General features: G+C 39.3%; 3 protein-coding genes across 5 annotated transcripts in view; 2 read left to right on the top strand and 1 right to left on the bottom strand.

Annotated features, from left to right (window-relative positions):
- slc12a1 (solute carrier family 12 member 1) overlaps positions 1-3,276 on the top strand; it is a 27,018-nt gene extending 23,742 nt beyond the window's left edge. Inside the window, exons 21-27 of one of the 2 annotated variants that reach the window (XM_082182334.1) lie at positions 106-234; positions 309-420; positions 1,301-1,387; positions 1,468-1,603; positions 2,449-2,516; positions 2,598-2,778; positions 2,819-3,276. In XM_082182334.1, coding sequence (XP_082038460.1) covers positions 106-234; positions 309-420; positions 1,301-1,387; positions 1,468-1,603; positions 2,449-2,516; positions 2,598-2,733 — 668 coding nt within the window. In that variant the 3' untranslated portion in view covers positions 2,734-2,778; positions 2,819-3,276. Of the gene's footprint in view, positions 1-105; positions 235-308; positions 421-1,300; positions 1,388-1,467; positions 1,604-2,448; positions 2,517-2,597 lie in introns of both variants that reach the window. The other variant, XM_082182333.1, reaches the window with a different exon arrangement.
- A 624-nt stretch (positions 3,277-3,900) lies between these two features.
- Positions 3,901-7,555, top strand: dut (deoxyuridine triphosphatase). Of its 2 annotated transcripts, XM_082182405.1 has the most exons (7): positions 3,901-4,021; positions 5,559-5,709; positions 5,878-5,969; positions 6,946-6,990; positions 7,069-7,143; positions 7,211-7,281; positions 7,354-7,555. In XM_082182405.1, exons 1-7 carry the CDS (start codon positions 3,961-3,963, stop codon positions 7,408-7,410), a joined length of 552 nt encoding a protein of 183 aa, XP_082038531.1. In that variant the 5' UTR covers positions 3,901-3,960; the 3' UTR covers positions 7,411-7,555. The 2 variants fall into 2 exon arrangements, with proteins under 2 accessions (XP_082038531.1, XP_082038532.1); XM_082182406.1 differs by lacking the exon at positions 3,901-4,021 and having other exon boundaries at positions 5,455-5,709.
- Positions 7,556-9,669: 2,114 nt separating this feature from the next.
- fbn1 (fibrillin 1) overlaps positions 9,670-15,000 on the bottom strand; it is a 115,610-nt gene continuing 110,279 nt past the window's right edge. The window contains 2 exon segments of the mRNA XM_082182321.1: positions 9,670-12,486; positions 13,993-14,149. Coding sequence (XP_082038447.1) covers positions 12,130-12,486; positions 13,993-14,149 — 514 coding nt within the window. The 3' untranslated portion in view covers positions 9,670-12,129.

Genomic DNA, 15,000 nt, shown 5'->3' with positions numbered 1-15,000 from the left:
AATTTGTTTCATATTTGATGAGGTTGCATCATTGATTCTGTTATTTTCCTGTATGTTACGATGACACTATAGAAATAAAGCTGTGTGTCTCCTCCTTCTCTTCAGTTTCTCTGGATGTTCCTCGCACATCAGATCTGGCAAAGATGAACCAGCGTCTGGTGGACGCCAGCAGTCAGTTCAAGAAGAAACAGGGCAAAGGGACGATCGACGTGTGGTGGCTGTTTGATGACGGAGGTGAGCAGAGACCCTGGCATGCTCTTCTGTTCTGCGAGGGTTAACATGTGACGGTGTGTGTTGTTCGTGTGCAGGTCTCACGCTGCTCCTGCCTCACATTCTGACCACACGGAAGAAATGGAAAGACTGCAAACTCAGAATCTTCATCGCCGGGCAGCCCGAACGCATCCAGCAGGACAAAGACGAGTATGTCAGCTAGTGCTCGAACGATATTTGGCATTTTTTAATTATCGCATCGGCTGATAAGTTCCTATGTTTGGCCAACATGTCGACTTTTATTTTGAAATTGTGTGGGACTTTTATTTTGAAAGTGTAGAGAACGCCATACATTCTTTATCTTCATTAATTCACTGTCCGAAGTCTACGTGTTTTTAATATTTTCATTTGCAAATTAATTATTTCTCATTTAGTAAATATTAGTGGTCGACCGATGTATCGGCCGATATTTGCCATTTTTTAATTATAGCATCGTCTGATAATTTTCTCTGTTTGGCCAATATGTCAACTTTTGTTTTGAAATTGTGTGGGACTTTTATTTTGAAAGCGTTGACAACGCCATCCATTCTTTATCTTCATTAGTTCACTGTCTGAAGTCTACGTTTATTTTATATTTTCATTTTCAAATTAATTATTTCTAATGTAGTAAATATTAGTGGTCGACCGATATTTCGGCCTTGACCGATATTTAACATTTTTATACATCGGCATTGGCCGATAAGTTTCACTGTTTGCCCAATGTGTCGTTTTTTTTTTTTTTGGAGTAAGATTACAGAATCAAGAATTTGCCATCTAAAATATAAGTCTGTTTATTTTACCAAAAAAAAAAAATTCAATTTAAATTTTTTGTTAATATAATTCCTTTTCAAATAATTTATTTTTAATTTAGTAAATATTACATAAAATACATATAAATTTAATTTTAAACTTTTTGTACAAGTTATACAAGATTCAACTCGTTTTTTAAAGTCAGTTCAATGTAATTTAAGTCGAAATTACTTAAACATCCAAGTTGATTGTACTTAAAAATGTTAAAAAAACGTGTGTTTCCACTGTAACTGTGGTCCAGAATGCAGCTGCTTATGAAGAAGTTCAGGATCAAATGCTACGACATCCAGGTGATCTCCGACCTCAACGTCAGGCCCAGCGTAGAGAGGTACGCACGCAAAACACACGCAGTGAATTAAAACCCTGGTTTGGTCTGCGTTCGCTCACCGCTGGTGTGTGTGTGTTCAGCTGGAAGCTCTTCCAGGACATGATCGAGCCGTTCCGTCTGCATGAGGGCTCGAAGGACACGACCCAGGCCGAAGCTCTGAGGAAGGAGCATCCCTGGAAGATCACGGACCACGAGCTCGACGCCTTCGAGGAGAAGGTGGACACACACACACACACACACACACACACACACACACACACACACACACAGTAACGATGAGAGATTTTGCAACGTGTTCGAGTTGCTCGCATGAATCGGCAAGAAGATAAACAGACAGATATGGACCTTTTCTGCACACTAACATACAAATAAAAGATGTTCTTCCTCAGTGTTTTCTGTCTTGTTTTCCAGCACAAATATCTAAACATTCTTATATCAAGATGACTGGAGATATTAGGTCCTGTTTACTGAAAAATGTATCGAAATTTAGTGAGTTTCTGACTCCATTGGCAGATATTCGTTCTGGTTTTAAGCACAAACTCACTAAATTTAGACACTTTTTCAGTAAACAAGACTTAATATCTTCAGTCATTTCGCTTCTCCAGTAAACCTATCTTGAGTTAAGAATGTTTAGACATAAAACGGGACATAAAACATCATATTACGCATGACTCTTGCACAAAGAGGAGTTTCAGAAGAAGAGGAGTAAGAAAGACACAGCAGTTTAAACGTGTAAAGCACGTATAACACATCCCAAATTACTAAAACCACATGAACAAACAAATGAATGCATGATTCTGCCACGGACCCCTAAATAAATAAGTATTCGATTAATTATAAATTAATAAATATTTTGGTTTATTCATTTATTTGCATATTTTTAAATAAATAGCGCCCCCTTGAGGTCCCCAGAAGATGTGCTGTTAAATGTATTAAACATGCATTATAGTATATTTGTATTGTGCTAAATAACATACTCAAGTACATTTTTTAAACATTTAATATTATGTGTTTGTCACCTGGGCTGTGTTGAATAAGCATGTGTGTTTTGTGGTCTACAGACGATCCGACAGGTGCGTCTGAACGAGCTTCTTCAGGAGAGTTCGAGAGCAGCTAAACTCGTGGTGGTGTAAGTCACATCCTCATCAGTATCATGTGTGTGTGTGTGTGTGTGTCAGTACGCTGATCAGTGTGTGTGTGTGTGTTTCAGGAGCATGCCCATCGCCCGTAAAGGCTCGGTCTCAGATTACCTGTACATGGCCTGGCTGGACTCGCTCACGAAGAATCTCCCGCCGACTCTCCTGATCCGTGGAAACCACCAGAGTGTGTTGACCTACTACTCATGAACAATAACACACACACACACACACACACACACACACACACACACACACACACACACACACACACACACACACACACACACACACAGCATACTACCCAACTACTCATGCTATTTCTGCAGTATGCATATTGTATGTGTATCATTTCTTTTGACGTATTATTTCATCAGACATTTTTATATAAAAGTCACATTAAAAGTGCTAAATAAAAAGTATTTAGCATGTGATATAAACTGCACACTTCTGATTTAAACATTGTTGCATATTATAAAGCACTGCCCTATCCTGCCCCTACTGGACATGCGTGGTTAAAGGTCTGTGTCAACAGTATAAAAGCACTTTAGTGTCAAATTATTCAGAATGATCAATGAAAGTTATCATGTTTTTGTAAATATGTTCACTGACGGCCCATTATGATATTATCTTGTTAATCCTATTTATATTTATGTGGTACTGGGAAAGATTGTGTGGAATTATTTCATGTTATATATTCAAATTCAATTACATAAATGTTTTCTCACAGTAAATAAAGTTCTGGAAAATCCATGTGAATGCCTCAATTATATTGATAGGTTTCCGCCTTAAGTTACTGTTTGTGTGATATGCCTGATTAAATCATTTTAATGACTTCATAGCTGATGAAAAGTCGAAATTCATAAGTTCGACGTTTTAATCTCATATTATGACTGTCATTCGACAAATTTCGACTTTTTATGTCATTATGAATTACCAAAGCATGTTTTTGTGGCGGAAACGTGACAGGTTCCCCCTTAAGTTACTGTACTATTTGTGTGATATGCCTGATTCAATAATTTATGATTACTTCATAGTCATAATTATGAGATGAGAAGTCGAAATTTTGATAAACTCATAAATTCGATGTTTTAATCTCATAATTATGATTTTGTATGTCATGCGACAAATTTCGACTTTTTTATGTCATTATGAATTACCAAAGCATGTTTCCATAAAGTTCAGATCAGGGTTATTATCATAAGTAATTAACTTCACCTGAGTATTTGACGCTGACAGGACGCCGTCGCGTCGAGTTTCTCCCTCAGGATGAACCGCTTCACATACACGTGACTCCGGATCAACTGAACCGCGCTCGAGACTCGCGATGGAAGGTGAGTTCAAACCGTTTGACCGTTACAGCCAACTCCACAGAAACCACGATGGAAACAAACTACAAGTCCCAGAATGCAACACAAACCCTAATGGCGGTTGAAGATGATGGTTCGGTGTGTTTCTGTCGCTGCTGTTCGCGGTTTACACTGGCTTGTGTTCAGAGGTCAGCAGCTTTATAGAAACTAAAGCGAAATATAGACCGTTAATCTCTGACTGCAGCCGCTGGACTTCATTTCAGCAGTGGCTATTACTGAATCACAGTTAACTCTCTAAAAGAATAGAAATGTGATTCACAACTACTGAAATGTGATCTAGGGACATTGACAAAGGGAGGGTGGTGAATGTAGTAAATTGTAGTAGAGACATTTTGCTATATAATTTAATAGTGACAACTGATTTACATAACATGCTAGATATTCTGCTGAGACGTTATGACGCCGTACGTCATGCAGTACCCATCAATCAGAACGTTTCCCGCGGTGGGGTCGTTCAAATATTGTGCGGGTTGCCAGATTGGGCGGTTTTCGGATCAGTTCGGCGGGTTTTTGTTGCCGAAACACCGGCACTTCAGATCCTTCTTCCTGCGACCCTCTGTTCAGCAGGCAGCAGCCTCACTCACTCTCTCACACACACAGTTCTGGCTGACGTTCCCCCGGCCCTAAACTCATACATATGTATGATTTTGTCAAAGGTTTAATCGACAGACGAAATGGAAGATCGCGTGGGTGTTTGAATCGAGATCAGTCTTTTAAAGATGAATCATGCTGCTCTATAACAACACACTTCATCCTCTGTTGAAACGAAAGTGCCTAACTTCTGTCAACCTCATCTACAAGCAAGGGAAAAAATAAAGCAATTTAATTTGAATTAATATCTGTAATAAAAAATAAAATCGAATTTAAAATCGTTTAAAAAAAATCCCGATACCTAGGTGAATCGATTTTTTTTCTCGAAGCCTTAATGACTATGCATGTTTCATGTTGCTATTTGAAATAATTGAAATGTTAATAATAATAAAAATCGATTTTAAAATCGTTAAAAAAATCCCGATACCTAGGTGAATCGATTTTTTTTCTCGAAGCCTTAATGACTATGCATGTTTCATGTTGCTATTTGAAATAATTGAAATGTTAATAATAATAAAAATCGTTAAAAAAAATCCCGATACCTAGGGTGAATCGATTTTTTTTTCTCCAAGCCCTAATGAATATGCATGTTTCATGTTGCTATTTGAAATAATTGAAATGTTAAAGTGGGTTATTTTGTATGTCCATATATCCACTCAATATTTTTTATGTTACCGAATGCTTTTGTTCCAAGTGACTTTTATTGACAATAAACACTCATTGATAGCCTAAGTTGATGGCATTATTTTCCGTAACATAAGCTTATAGTTTAATAGTAGAATAGTCTGACTGAGGTCAGTGTAGCCTACTTTTGCGTTCATTTGATTGAATATTGTTTCTGAAATCGGATAGGCTAAGTCGAAAGGGGTAATTTTAAAGCTTGTTAACAAGTCGAAACAATTTTTGGCGGGGTTTTTGTGCATTCTCGCGGTTTTTGACGAGGTTTTGGGCTGGAAAACCTTGCAAGCATCTGGCAACCCTGATTCTGGCGCGCTCAGAACCACAGCATACACTCAGTCTCACTTTAGCCACGAGGTCCAGCTGCACTCGTCAGTAAAATGCCCTGCTCTGAAGTTACAGAAGCGGTGTCGCCGCAGAAGAGGTCCAAGAGTGATGTAATGAACGGGCACGAAGAACAAAAGGTCCTCAAATTCGCCAAACTGACAGAAAACGCCACGACACCGAGCCGGGGATCGAGCCGAGCCGCGGGATTCGACCTGTACAGGTGATCCTCAGCGCCGTGCACGCGCTTACAACATGCACTGATTTTAGAGGAATGATGTGGATTATAATCTTTCGACCTGCAGAAAGCACTTGGATTTCCAGTGGTTCCTGCTGGTGTAATGCATGTGGTGGTGGTGTGTGTGTGTGTGTGTGTGTGTGTGTGTTTCAGTGCATATGACTACAGCATCGGGCCGATGGACAAAGCTCTGGTCAAGACTGATATCCAGATCGCGGTTCCTCACGGATATTACGGGAGAGTAGGTGAGCGAGTCACGTGTCAGAATCCAGTCATTTCCACAAGAAAACAATCATGATTTGGTAAATTTTAATAATGAAAATAACTAATGATAATAAAGTCATAATTATGACATGCTAAATCATAATAATGAGGGGGAAAAGGGTCGAAATCATGAAGTAAAAACTATTACATGCTAAATCAAAATTGATGTATAATTTTTGTCGAATTTATGGTGTATAGTCATAATTATTAGGGAAAAAGTTGCAATTATCACAATCTTGATTTAGTATGTCACAATTTCAACATCTCATTTCGACTTTTTCCTCATAATTATACATTGTCATAAGATTTTGATTTAGTATGCATTAATGCACAATTACGACATTAAAAAAACAAAATTATGACACTGAATTTTAATCTCATAATCATGACTTAGTATGTCATTCGAGTTTTTGCAAATTGACTTCGACTATTTTAATTTAAACTTTTTCCTCATTTATGACATGCCAAACTTTTTATTTCATAATTTCCAATAAGTCATAATTATGACAATTGTGAGATTAAAGTCAAAATTGTGGTGTATATTCATAATTATTAGTGAAAACGTTGAAATTATCACAATTTGGATTTAGTATGTCACAATTTCAACATCTCATTTCGACTTTGAGTCATAATTGTGATTAATTAGTATGTCATTCAAGTATTTGCTAATTTTGACTTATGACTTTCTCAATTTCAACTTTTTCCTCATAACTGACATGCCAAACTTTTTATCTCATAATTTCTAATAAATCATAATTATGAGATTAAAAAGTTGAAATTGATCATGAGATTAAAAACATTAAAATTTAACTTATCATAATTTTGACCTCCTTATTTGACTACTTTTTATTATTTTATATATATAAAAACAAAACCACCCAAGCGGACACATCAAGCCCCGCCCACATGTGTCCGTGTTCACGAGCGCTTCGACTAACACAGTGTTTTGTGTTGCAGCTCCTCGCTCGGGTCTCGCGGTGAAGCACTTCATCGATGTGGGCGGTACGTCTCGCGCTCGTGTCACTGATGACATCAGAGTGAGTGATTATGAATGATCTGATGTGTATGGTGTCTCTACAGCTGGTGTGGTGGACGAGGACTACAGGGGGAATCTGGGAGTTGTGCTCTTTAACTTCAGCAAACAGCCGTTTGAAGGTGAGAGAACCTCACAGGAATGACGTAACCATCCTCTACAGCTGATCTGACATGTTTCCTCCTGCAGTGAAGAAAGGCGAGCGCATCGCTCAGCTGATCTGCGAGAGGATCTGTTACCCGGAGCTGCAGGAGTTACAGGTGAACCTCATAAACCATCTGTGATTCCAGCATCTACAGATCAGCTGTCTCATCATGTTTTCCTCGTTTCAGACCCTGGATGAGACTGTGAGAGGAGCAAGCGGCTTCGGCTCCACCGGCACCAACTGAAACTCTCAACAATAGAAATGCTACTTAAAGTGTTCCATGTAATGACATTTCATAGTCATGTTGACAATATGTCCACTTTGCTGTCAGTTACCCAGAAGGTTTTCTACATTACTGTATTCATTAAAATGAATGAATTTGCTGTTAATGTTCCACTGGAATGTTTTACTGGCGTCACCATTGTGTGTTTCTACAGGAGTGGCTTTACTTTTCATTGATTTAATTTGTTACACTTGATTTTTCTTTATTATTATTATTTTTTTATGGTAACATTTGCAGTAAGGCTTCATTTGTTAAAGGAACACGCCGACTTTTTGGGACTTTATCTTATTCCCCGTATCCCCCAGAGTTAGATAAGTCCACACACACCCTTCTCATCTCTGCGTTCCGTAACACTGTCTGACGCACCCACCGCTAGCCTAGCTTAGCACAAACACTGGAGGTAAATCCACGGGGTGGTAGTGGCGCAGTGGATAAGACACATGCCTTTGGTGTGAGAGACCCGGGTTCGAATCCACTGTGAGACACCAATGTGTCCCTGAGCAAGACACTTAACCCCTAGTTGCTCCAGAGGCGTGCGACCTCTGACATATATAGCAATTGTAAGTCGCTTTGGATAAAAGCTTCAGCTAAATGAATAAATGTAAGCGGCTCCAGCTAGCATACTGCTCCCAATAAGTGACAAAATAATGCCAACATTTTTCTATTTACATGTTGTGATTTGTATAGTCACAGTGTGTACAAATAACAAGGTCACATGAGACACAGCCATCTTGTAAATAGGAAAATGTTGGCGTTATATTGTCACAGTATGCTAGCTGGAGCCATTTACCTCCAGTCTTTGTGCTAAGCTAGGCTAGCGCTGGGTTACGGCACGCACAGAGCTGAGAAGGGTGTGTATGGATCTAACTCTGGGGGATACGGGGAATAAGGTAAAGTCACTAAAAGTCTGCGTGTTCCTTTAAACTCAATTAGTAAACATGAACAATGCGTGAGTGAGTAGTCAATGGCACTGTGAACTTACACTAACATCGGTTAATAATGGCTCATTGTTCGTTAATGGATTGACTAATGACTTTATTGTAAAGTGTTACTGATATTTGAATATCTATTATTTGCATTGCTACTTTAATTTTGCACATTATCTTAAACACGGCTGGGTTTTAGTCTTTCAAATCCTTACATTGATAGTGAATGTCATCATATAAAACACATATTTTGTGTGATTCTTGTTGAGATCAGAAACCGCTCATGCTAAAACATTAATACTGTAGTTCTGATATTCACCTTTGAGCTGAATGAACATATTCAAGTAAATTAATCGTACCCAAAAATACATTAACCCTATAAAACCTACTATACACAGATTTCTAATCTAAATGATCAAAACGTTCCCGTCGCACTCGACCTGACTGATGGTTTACTCTGATGGTTTACTCTATCTCTGATGGTTTACTCTATCTCTGATGGTTTACTCTGATGGTTTACTCTATCTCTGATGGTTTACTCTATCTCTGATGGTTTACTCTGATGGTTTACTCTGATGGTTTACTCCCGTAAAGGAGTGTAACTGTACAGACGTCCTTCAGCTCGAGCGTCACCTGTCTTTAAATATGCACTGATTTTATCAAGTAAACATAAGAATAACTTTGATATTGTTGGTAATATTTCAGCTGAACTGAGTTTTATTTGATTATCCAGACATTATTTATTAGAAAATACCAAATATGATCATCAGGCTTTTGAGGAAGGTTTAATTGTTCATCTGTCAATCATCATTGTATTGCATATGTTTTAAAACTACAGAGCTTTGATCATAAAACTAAATATCATCTTATTAAGACATTATTGGCAGATATTGATATTTATATGCATTTTATGCAAGTATCCATTGATTTACATCACAAGCATCAGAATTTCATCACTTTTTGTCCATATAAATATTGCATATTTTCACTCAGTTTGAGCTGATTTTTCCTTCATATTCTCTCTATATGAGCCGTATAAAAGCCTGATGCATCAAATATGATATTCAAACACATATGCAAACTTATATAGTCTAAAAAAATTTGATTTATCTGACTATTACTTCATATGTCAGGCTTTACTGGGTAAATGATTGCCACAGTATTACCAATACAACTGGTTTACAATACAATGGTCATGTGACTCTTGAGTGAATCATGATTTTCTAAAGAGGAACCGACACAGAACGAGTGATTCTGCTGTTCTGAAATCAAGGCAAGCGGTCGAGTCGACCCGTACAACCAAAAATATGTTTTTATTGTGAATGTACAACTAAACCCCTCACGAGTGTGAAGACAGAACGGCGTGGTTCTCCAGGCCGAGGCCCGACGGCGTGTGTGTGGAAGTGTGTGTGGCCGCGAGACCTCAGTGCATCGAGTCACAGAAACACAGTTTACAAGTAGTTGGTCATTATAAGAAGCACCATTACAAACCCCTCCGTTCCAGGGGTCCTCTAGTTTACATCGCGAGTAACAAAGTGACACGGTTACAGTATAGACACACTTAAATTACATGTAGTATAGTTGCAGGAGAGAACAGAAGCGTCGGTCAGCCGCCTTTAGATGATTATTACAGTGCATGAATCGATGCGCTCACGTGATGCACTGCCAAACACGACGCTCTTCCTCAGGGCTTCGGCCTCGTCGTCCAGCACAGATATAAATATCTAAATGTCCTTAAATCAAGATACATTTACTGGAGAAGCGGAATGACTGAAGATATTAGGTCTTGTTCACTGAAAAGATTGATCAAAGTTAAGCGCGTTTGTGCTTAAAACAAACAAAAATATCTTAAAAGTCCCCCTGTGATGAAGATCCAGCTTTTAATGTAGTTTATGTGTCTATGTGGTGTGTTTAATATGCTTTCAGACAAACCATGTGTAAGTTCATAAGTCGACACCATTGCTGAGTATTTCCTCCTTAAAACTGCAGTGAACCAAAGACAGTCTCAAACACACGCTTTAAGCAACCAGTTCAGAAGCCAAGACCATCTCAGGTCATTTTGCTTTTCCAGTCTCTTGATTTAAGAACGTTTAGATTTCTGTACTAGAAAACAAGCCAAAAACACTGATTTAAGGGATAGCTCACCCAAAGATGAGAGTTAGCCCATGATTTACTCTCCCTGAACCCATCCTAGTGTATATGACATTCTTCTTTATGACGAACACAATTAGAGTTTGAAGAAAAAATGTCATGGCCGTCTGACGGAAACTAGTTATTTTAGTCAATAAAGTTTTAAATATGGATATTTTTCTTACATAAACGCATCGCTTCACTTCAGAAGACCATTATTAACCCGTCAGAGCAGTGTGGAGCACTTTATGATGGACAGATGCACTTTTATGATGGATAGATGCACTTTTTGATGGATAGAGGCACTTTTATGATGGATAGAGGCACTTTTATGATGGACAGATGAAATTTTATGATGGATGGAGGCACTTTTATCATAGATAGATGCACTTTTATGATTGACAGCTGCACTTTTATGATGGATAGAGGCACTTTTATCATAGATAGATGCACTTTTATGATTGACAGCTGCACTTTTATGATGGATAGATGCACTTTTATGATTGACAGCTGCACTTTTATGATGGATAGATGCACTTTTATCATAGATAGATGCACTTTTATGATTGACAGCTGCACTTTTATGATGGATAGATGCACTTTAATGATGGATAGATGCACTTTAATGATGGATAGATGCACTTTTATGATGGATAGAGGCACTTTTTTGAACTTCAAAAAATATACAGCCGATCACTGCCATTTTAAAGCTTGGAAGAGCCAGGACATTTTTTTAAATAACTCTGACTGTATTCGTCTGAAAGAAGAATGTCATATACACTAGGATGGCTTGAGGGCGAGTAAATTATGGGCTAACTCTCATTTTTGGGTGAACTATCCCCTTAAGAGTGTTTTGTGCAGTGCAGCAGCAGTAAGATGCGACAGATTGAGCGGCGAGAGAGAGAGAGAGAGCGAGCGAGGCTCTTCGGCACGCGTGCTGCTCGCGTCCGTTCCTCCACAGCGTCTATATTGGGATGCGAGCGTATGATGGAGAAAGGGCTGCACGATTAATCGCAATTTCCATGTAATCGCACTTAAAGCGATTATTTGTAATGCGCAGCTTGTCAGTGACGTACGGCTCAGTAAACGCTGCTCACTCTGAGTTCGAGTCGCTTATAACGAGCATTTGAAAAAGCAACACGTGTCAAACATCTTTCCAGACATGAGAAGCATTTATGAACCTCTTGTCCAACAAAAGACAACATTAATAACACGCTTTTCCTCCAAACTCACTTCATAAGGACAGCTGAGCTCCTCCTTCTGTGAGATGATGAGCTTCTGACACAGAATAAGGCAGTCGTGTGTTTATTACTCATGTTTAATCAAAGCGTTTCAGTCTTCTGTTTGTTCAGATAGAGAGAGTGTGAAGCTCATAGGGGTTTCCTGGAGTGATGTGTTATTGTACTTCTGCGGGGCATATTTGGGGCGTGTGTGTGTGTGTGTGTGAGACGCCCTCTGGTGTTCAGATGGAGCAGCGTTTACTACCGATCAGTCGTGCATAAAATAATCGCAGCCTTTGCCAAATCGCGTGCGGTTTCATTGCGATTGATCGCGCAGCGCTAGTGGAGAGGAAGGTGCTGGTCTTTGGCCGTAGCTGCGGGCGGCAGTCTGTGTGTTTGCTGGATCAGTGCAGGACGATCTGAACGCGCATGAGCAGAGCGTGTCCCAGCTGCCCGCTGAGGTAGTCCGAGTCCCCCGGCTCGAGTCCACCGGCCTGGCCCACGCTGCGGATCTGCAGAGAATACACACCCGGCTGGAGAGGCTTCTTCTTGGATATGTGCAAGTAGCTGACGCCGTGCTTCTGGTTCATCAGGAACAGGCTGTCGTCGTTGCCGTACTCGATGGCGTAGCGCACGTGATCGGTGAGCGTCGACAGCGCCGGGACGAACTCGATGATGTGGTCTTTGCTCTTCAGCGTGCTGATGTTCAGATGGAGCTGGAGTGTGTCGTCCACGTCCACACTGGCTGAGTCCAGATCGTTCTGGAGAAACACACACACACACACACACCGTTAGAGGAATGGTGATTCAGACACGAGATAAATTAACAGAAACTGGGAGTGTTGATATATTTAACCCTCATACTGTATTCCAGTCAGAGGATTTTTCCACTCAAACACGGATCAATGAGCTCTACCATCAGTCAGACACAAAAAGAAACCTAAATCACTGCATTGGTTACCTATAAAGTTCCGTATTAATTACAAGGTATTGCTACTGACTTATAAAGCCCTAAACGGCTTAGCTCCAGTCTATTTAACGGATCTTCTATAACCCTATAATCCATCGCGCTCTTTAAGATCACTAAATTCAAGGCTTTTGGTCATACCTAGGATATCCAGAACCACCAAAGGAGGGAGAGCATTTTCACATTTGGCTCCAAAACTCTGGAATAGTCTTCCTGATACTGTTCGTTGCTCAGACTCGCTCTCCCAGTTTAAAACTAGATTAAAGTCGCATCTCTTCAGCCAGGCATTCATTTAATCTTACAGTTCAAACTACAATCTGGCCTCTAGCTCATAAATGCCAGAGGAGAACTGGCCCCCGACTGAGCCTGGGTTCTCCCAAGGTTTTTTTTCTCCATTAGGTCACCTGATGGAGTTTTTCGGTTCCTTGCCACTGTTGCCTTTGGCTTGCTCAGTTGGGGATATTTTGGGGATATTTAATTTAATTTTATCAATCAATAAATTCCTCTTGAAACAAACTTTGTTGTATTATTTTAATTTAATACTGTGAAGCTGCTTTGATACAATCTGTATTGTGAAAAGCGCTGTACAAATATACTTGACTTGACTTAAAACCTGTGCTAACTGAAAGAAACAAGCTGATAAAAAAGATTGCATCTGATATTTGGTGTTAATTCCCCATATTGAGAGAGAGAATTAAAAAAGTGGGTAATTTTTGGCCTGGAACACCAAATTAGCCAAAATCTTCAGCACAGAACGAGGGTTAAACATATTTCTGTTATTCATGCAGTAATTATAACAGAGCTGCTTGTTTTTAAACGTTTGGGAGTGTTGATATATTTAAATCAATTGGCCTCTCTCTATATATAGAGAGAATGAGAGATAGCGAGAGTTAAGTCATTAGGATAAACATTTCAATTTGACATTTTAATCGATGCATTTGGCAAACGCGACATACATCGCATTCAAGGTCAGTCCATGCCTTCTCTGGGAGTTGAACCCATGACCTTGGTGTTGCTAGCGCTATATTTTGTGCATATTTGTTGATTTGTGCTCTGGTTTGATCATATCTGTGCGTTTTGCGTGTTTGAGCAGCAGAAATGAAGAAACCCAGTGTAAACATATTCAGATGTTTCCCCAAAACATCCACCTCATCTGTAATGACATCATCCATGCTTGGATTTCTGGGTAAATATGTCATCCTGTGCCGCCCACCATGAACGAATCTTTCAGAGTTCTCACTGAAATGATCATGTCTTGTGTGTCGACTAACATCAGTCACATGATCATCAGTGAGGTTACCTGAAGCTCCTCGGTTGCGTTGGCGTCCCTGCGTTTGCGGCCCTTCTTTGGATATCCGTTGATCTTGCACTCGTAACAGGCCTCGGGAGAGAGCGAGTTCTCGTCGGCATCGGATGAGGGAGTCAGAGGAGACAGACCCGAACCAGAGAGACAGTGACTGAAACACACACACACACACACACATCAGATTTACACACGAGGGATCCAGAAACACACCACCAAACAATGAACTTCACCAGAAATGTGCATCTACTGATACAGGTGTTTATAAAGCACTAAACAGCTGTTACACACATTATTTTTGTATTATTTATATAGTACTGTATAATTTATTAATATTTTATTCAGATCAATTAGAGCTGCTTTATAGCAGAATTTTAATTTGTCTCATATTTGATTAAGTTTGCCTCATTGATTCTGTTAAAATCCTGTTTATTAAAGTGAAGCTGCTTTGAAGCTCTTTATTGAAATAAATGTGAAGTGTGGCAGTAAGAGTTCAGTCCTCAAGGGGGCGACAGAGTTTACTTCAAAATCTAGAGTTTCTTCTAAAGCGCCCCAGATGTGGTGAACCCAGCTAGAAAAAATATGTGCTAAGAACATTTTGCAAACGTTGTCAAAAAATTCAAACAAAATATTTCTGAACATTCAAAATGTACTTTTTATATTTAAAAAAAAAATAATTTCTTGGATATGTGAACATAAAGGGAACATTTAATTTTGTAAACATTATTGGAACGTTTCTTTTGAATGTTCTAAGTCAAGAAGTAACATTTAAAAATCATCAGACGAACATTAACCTAAAACGTTTCAGAAATAAACGTTCCATGAGCCATGTGTACATAATGTTTATGTGCTGATGTTCTGAGAACGTTATTCAGGAACAGATAACTCTGAACGTTCTATTAATGTTACTGGAAGAACGTTCCCTGTTAGCTGGCTAGTAGTCTGTGTGTGTGTGTGTGTGTGTGTGTGTGTGTGTGTGTGTCTGTGAGATTGTGTGTGTGAGAG

Source organism: Leuciscus leuciscus (genome assembly GCF_965113295.1).
Source record: "Leuciscus leuciscus genome assembly, chromosome: 10".
Taxonomy (NCBI): Eukaryota; Metazoa; Chordata; class Actinopteri; order Cypriniformes; family Leuciscidae; genus Leuciscus; species Leuciscus leuciscus.
The sequence above is the reverse complement of the archived record's forward strand: the minus strand, read 5'-3'. Positions and strand labels throughout refer to the sequence as shown.

Bases quoted from the DNA above. Each gene is read 5' to 3' on its own strand.
- dut (XM_082182405.1), top strand. From the start codon at position 3,961: ATGATGGTTCGGTGTGTTTCTGTCGCTGCTGTTCGCGGTTTACACTGG. The intron at 5,710-5,877 runs GTGATCCTCAGC...TGTGTGTTTCAG, and splicing joins GCGGGATTCGACCTGTACAG to TGCATATGACTACAGCATCG. The intron at 6,991-7,068 runs GTACGTCTCGCG...GTGTCTCTACAG, and splicing joins GCACTTCATCGATGTGGGCG to CTGGTGTGGTGGACGAGGAC.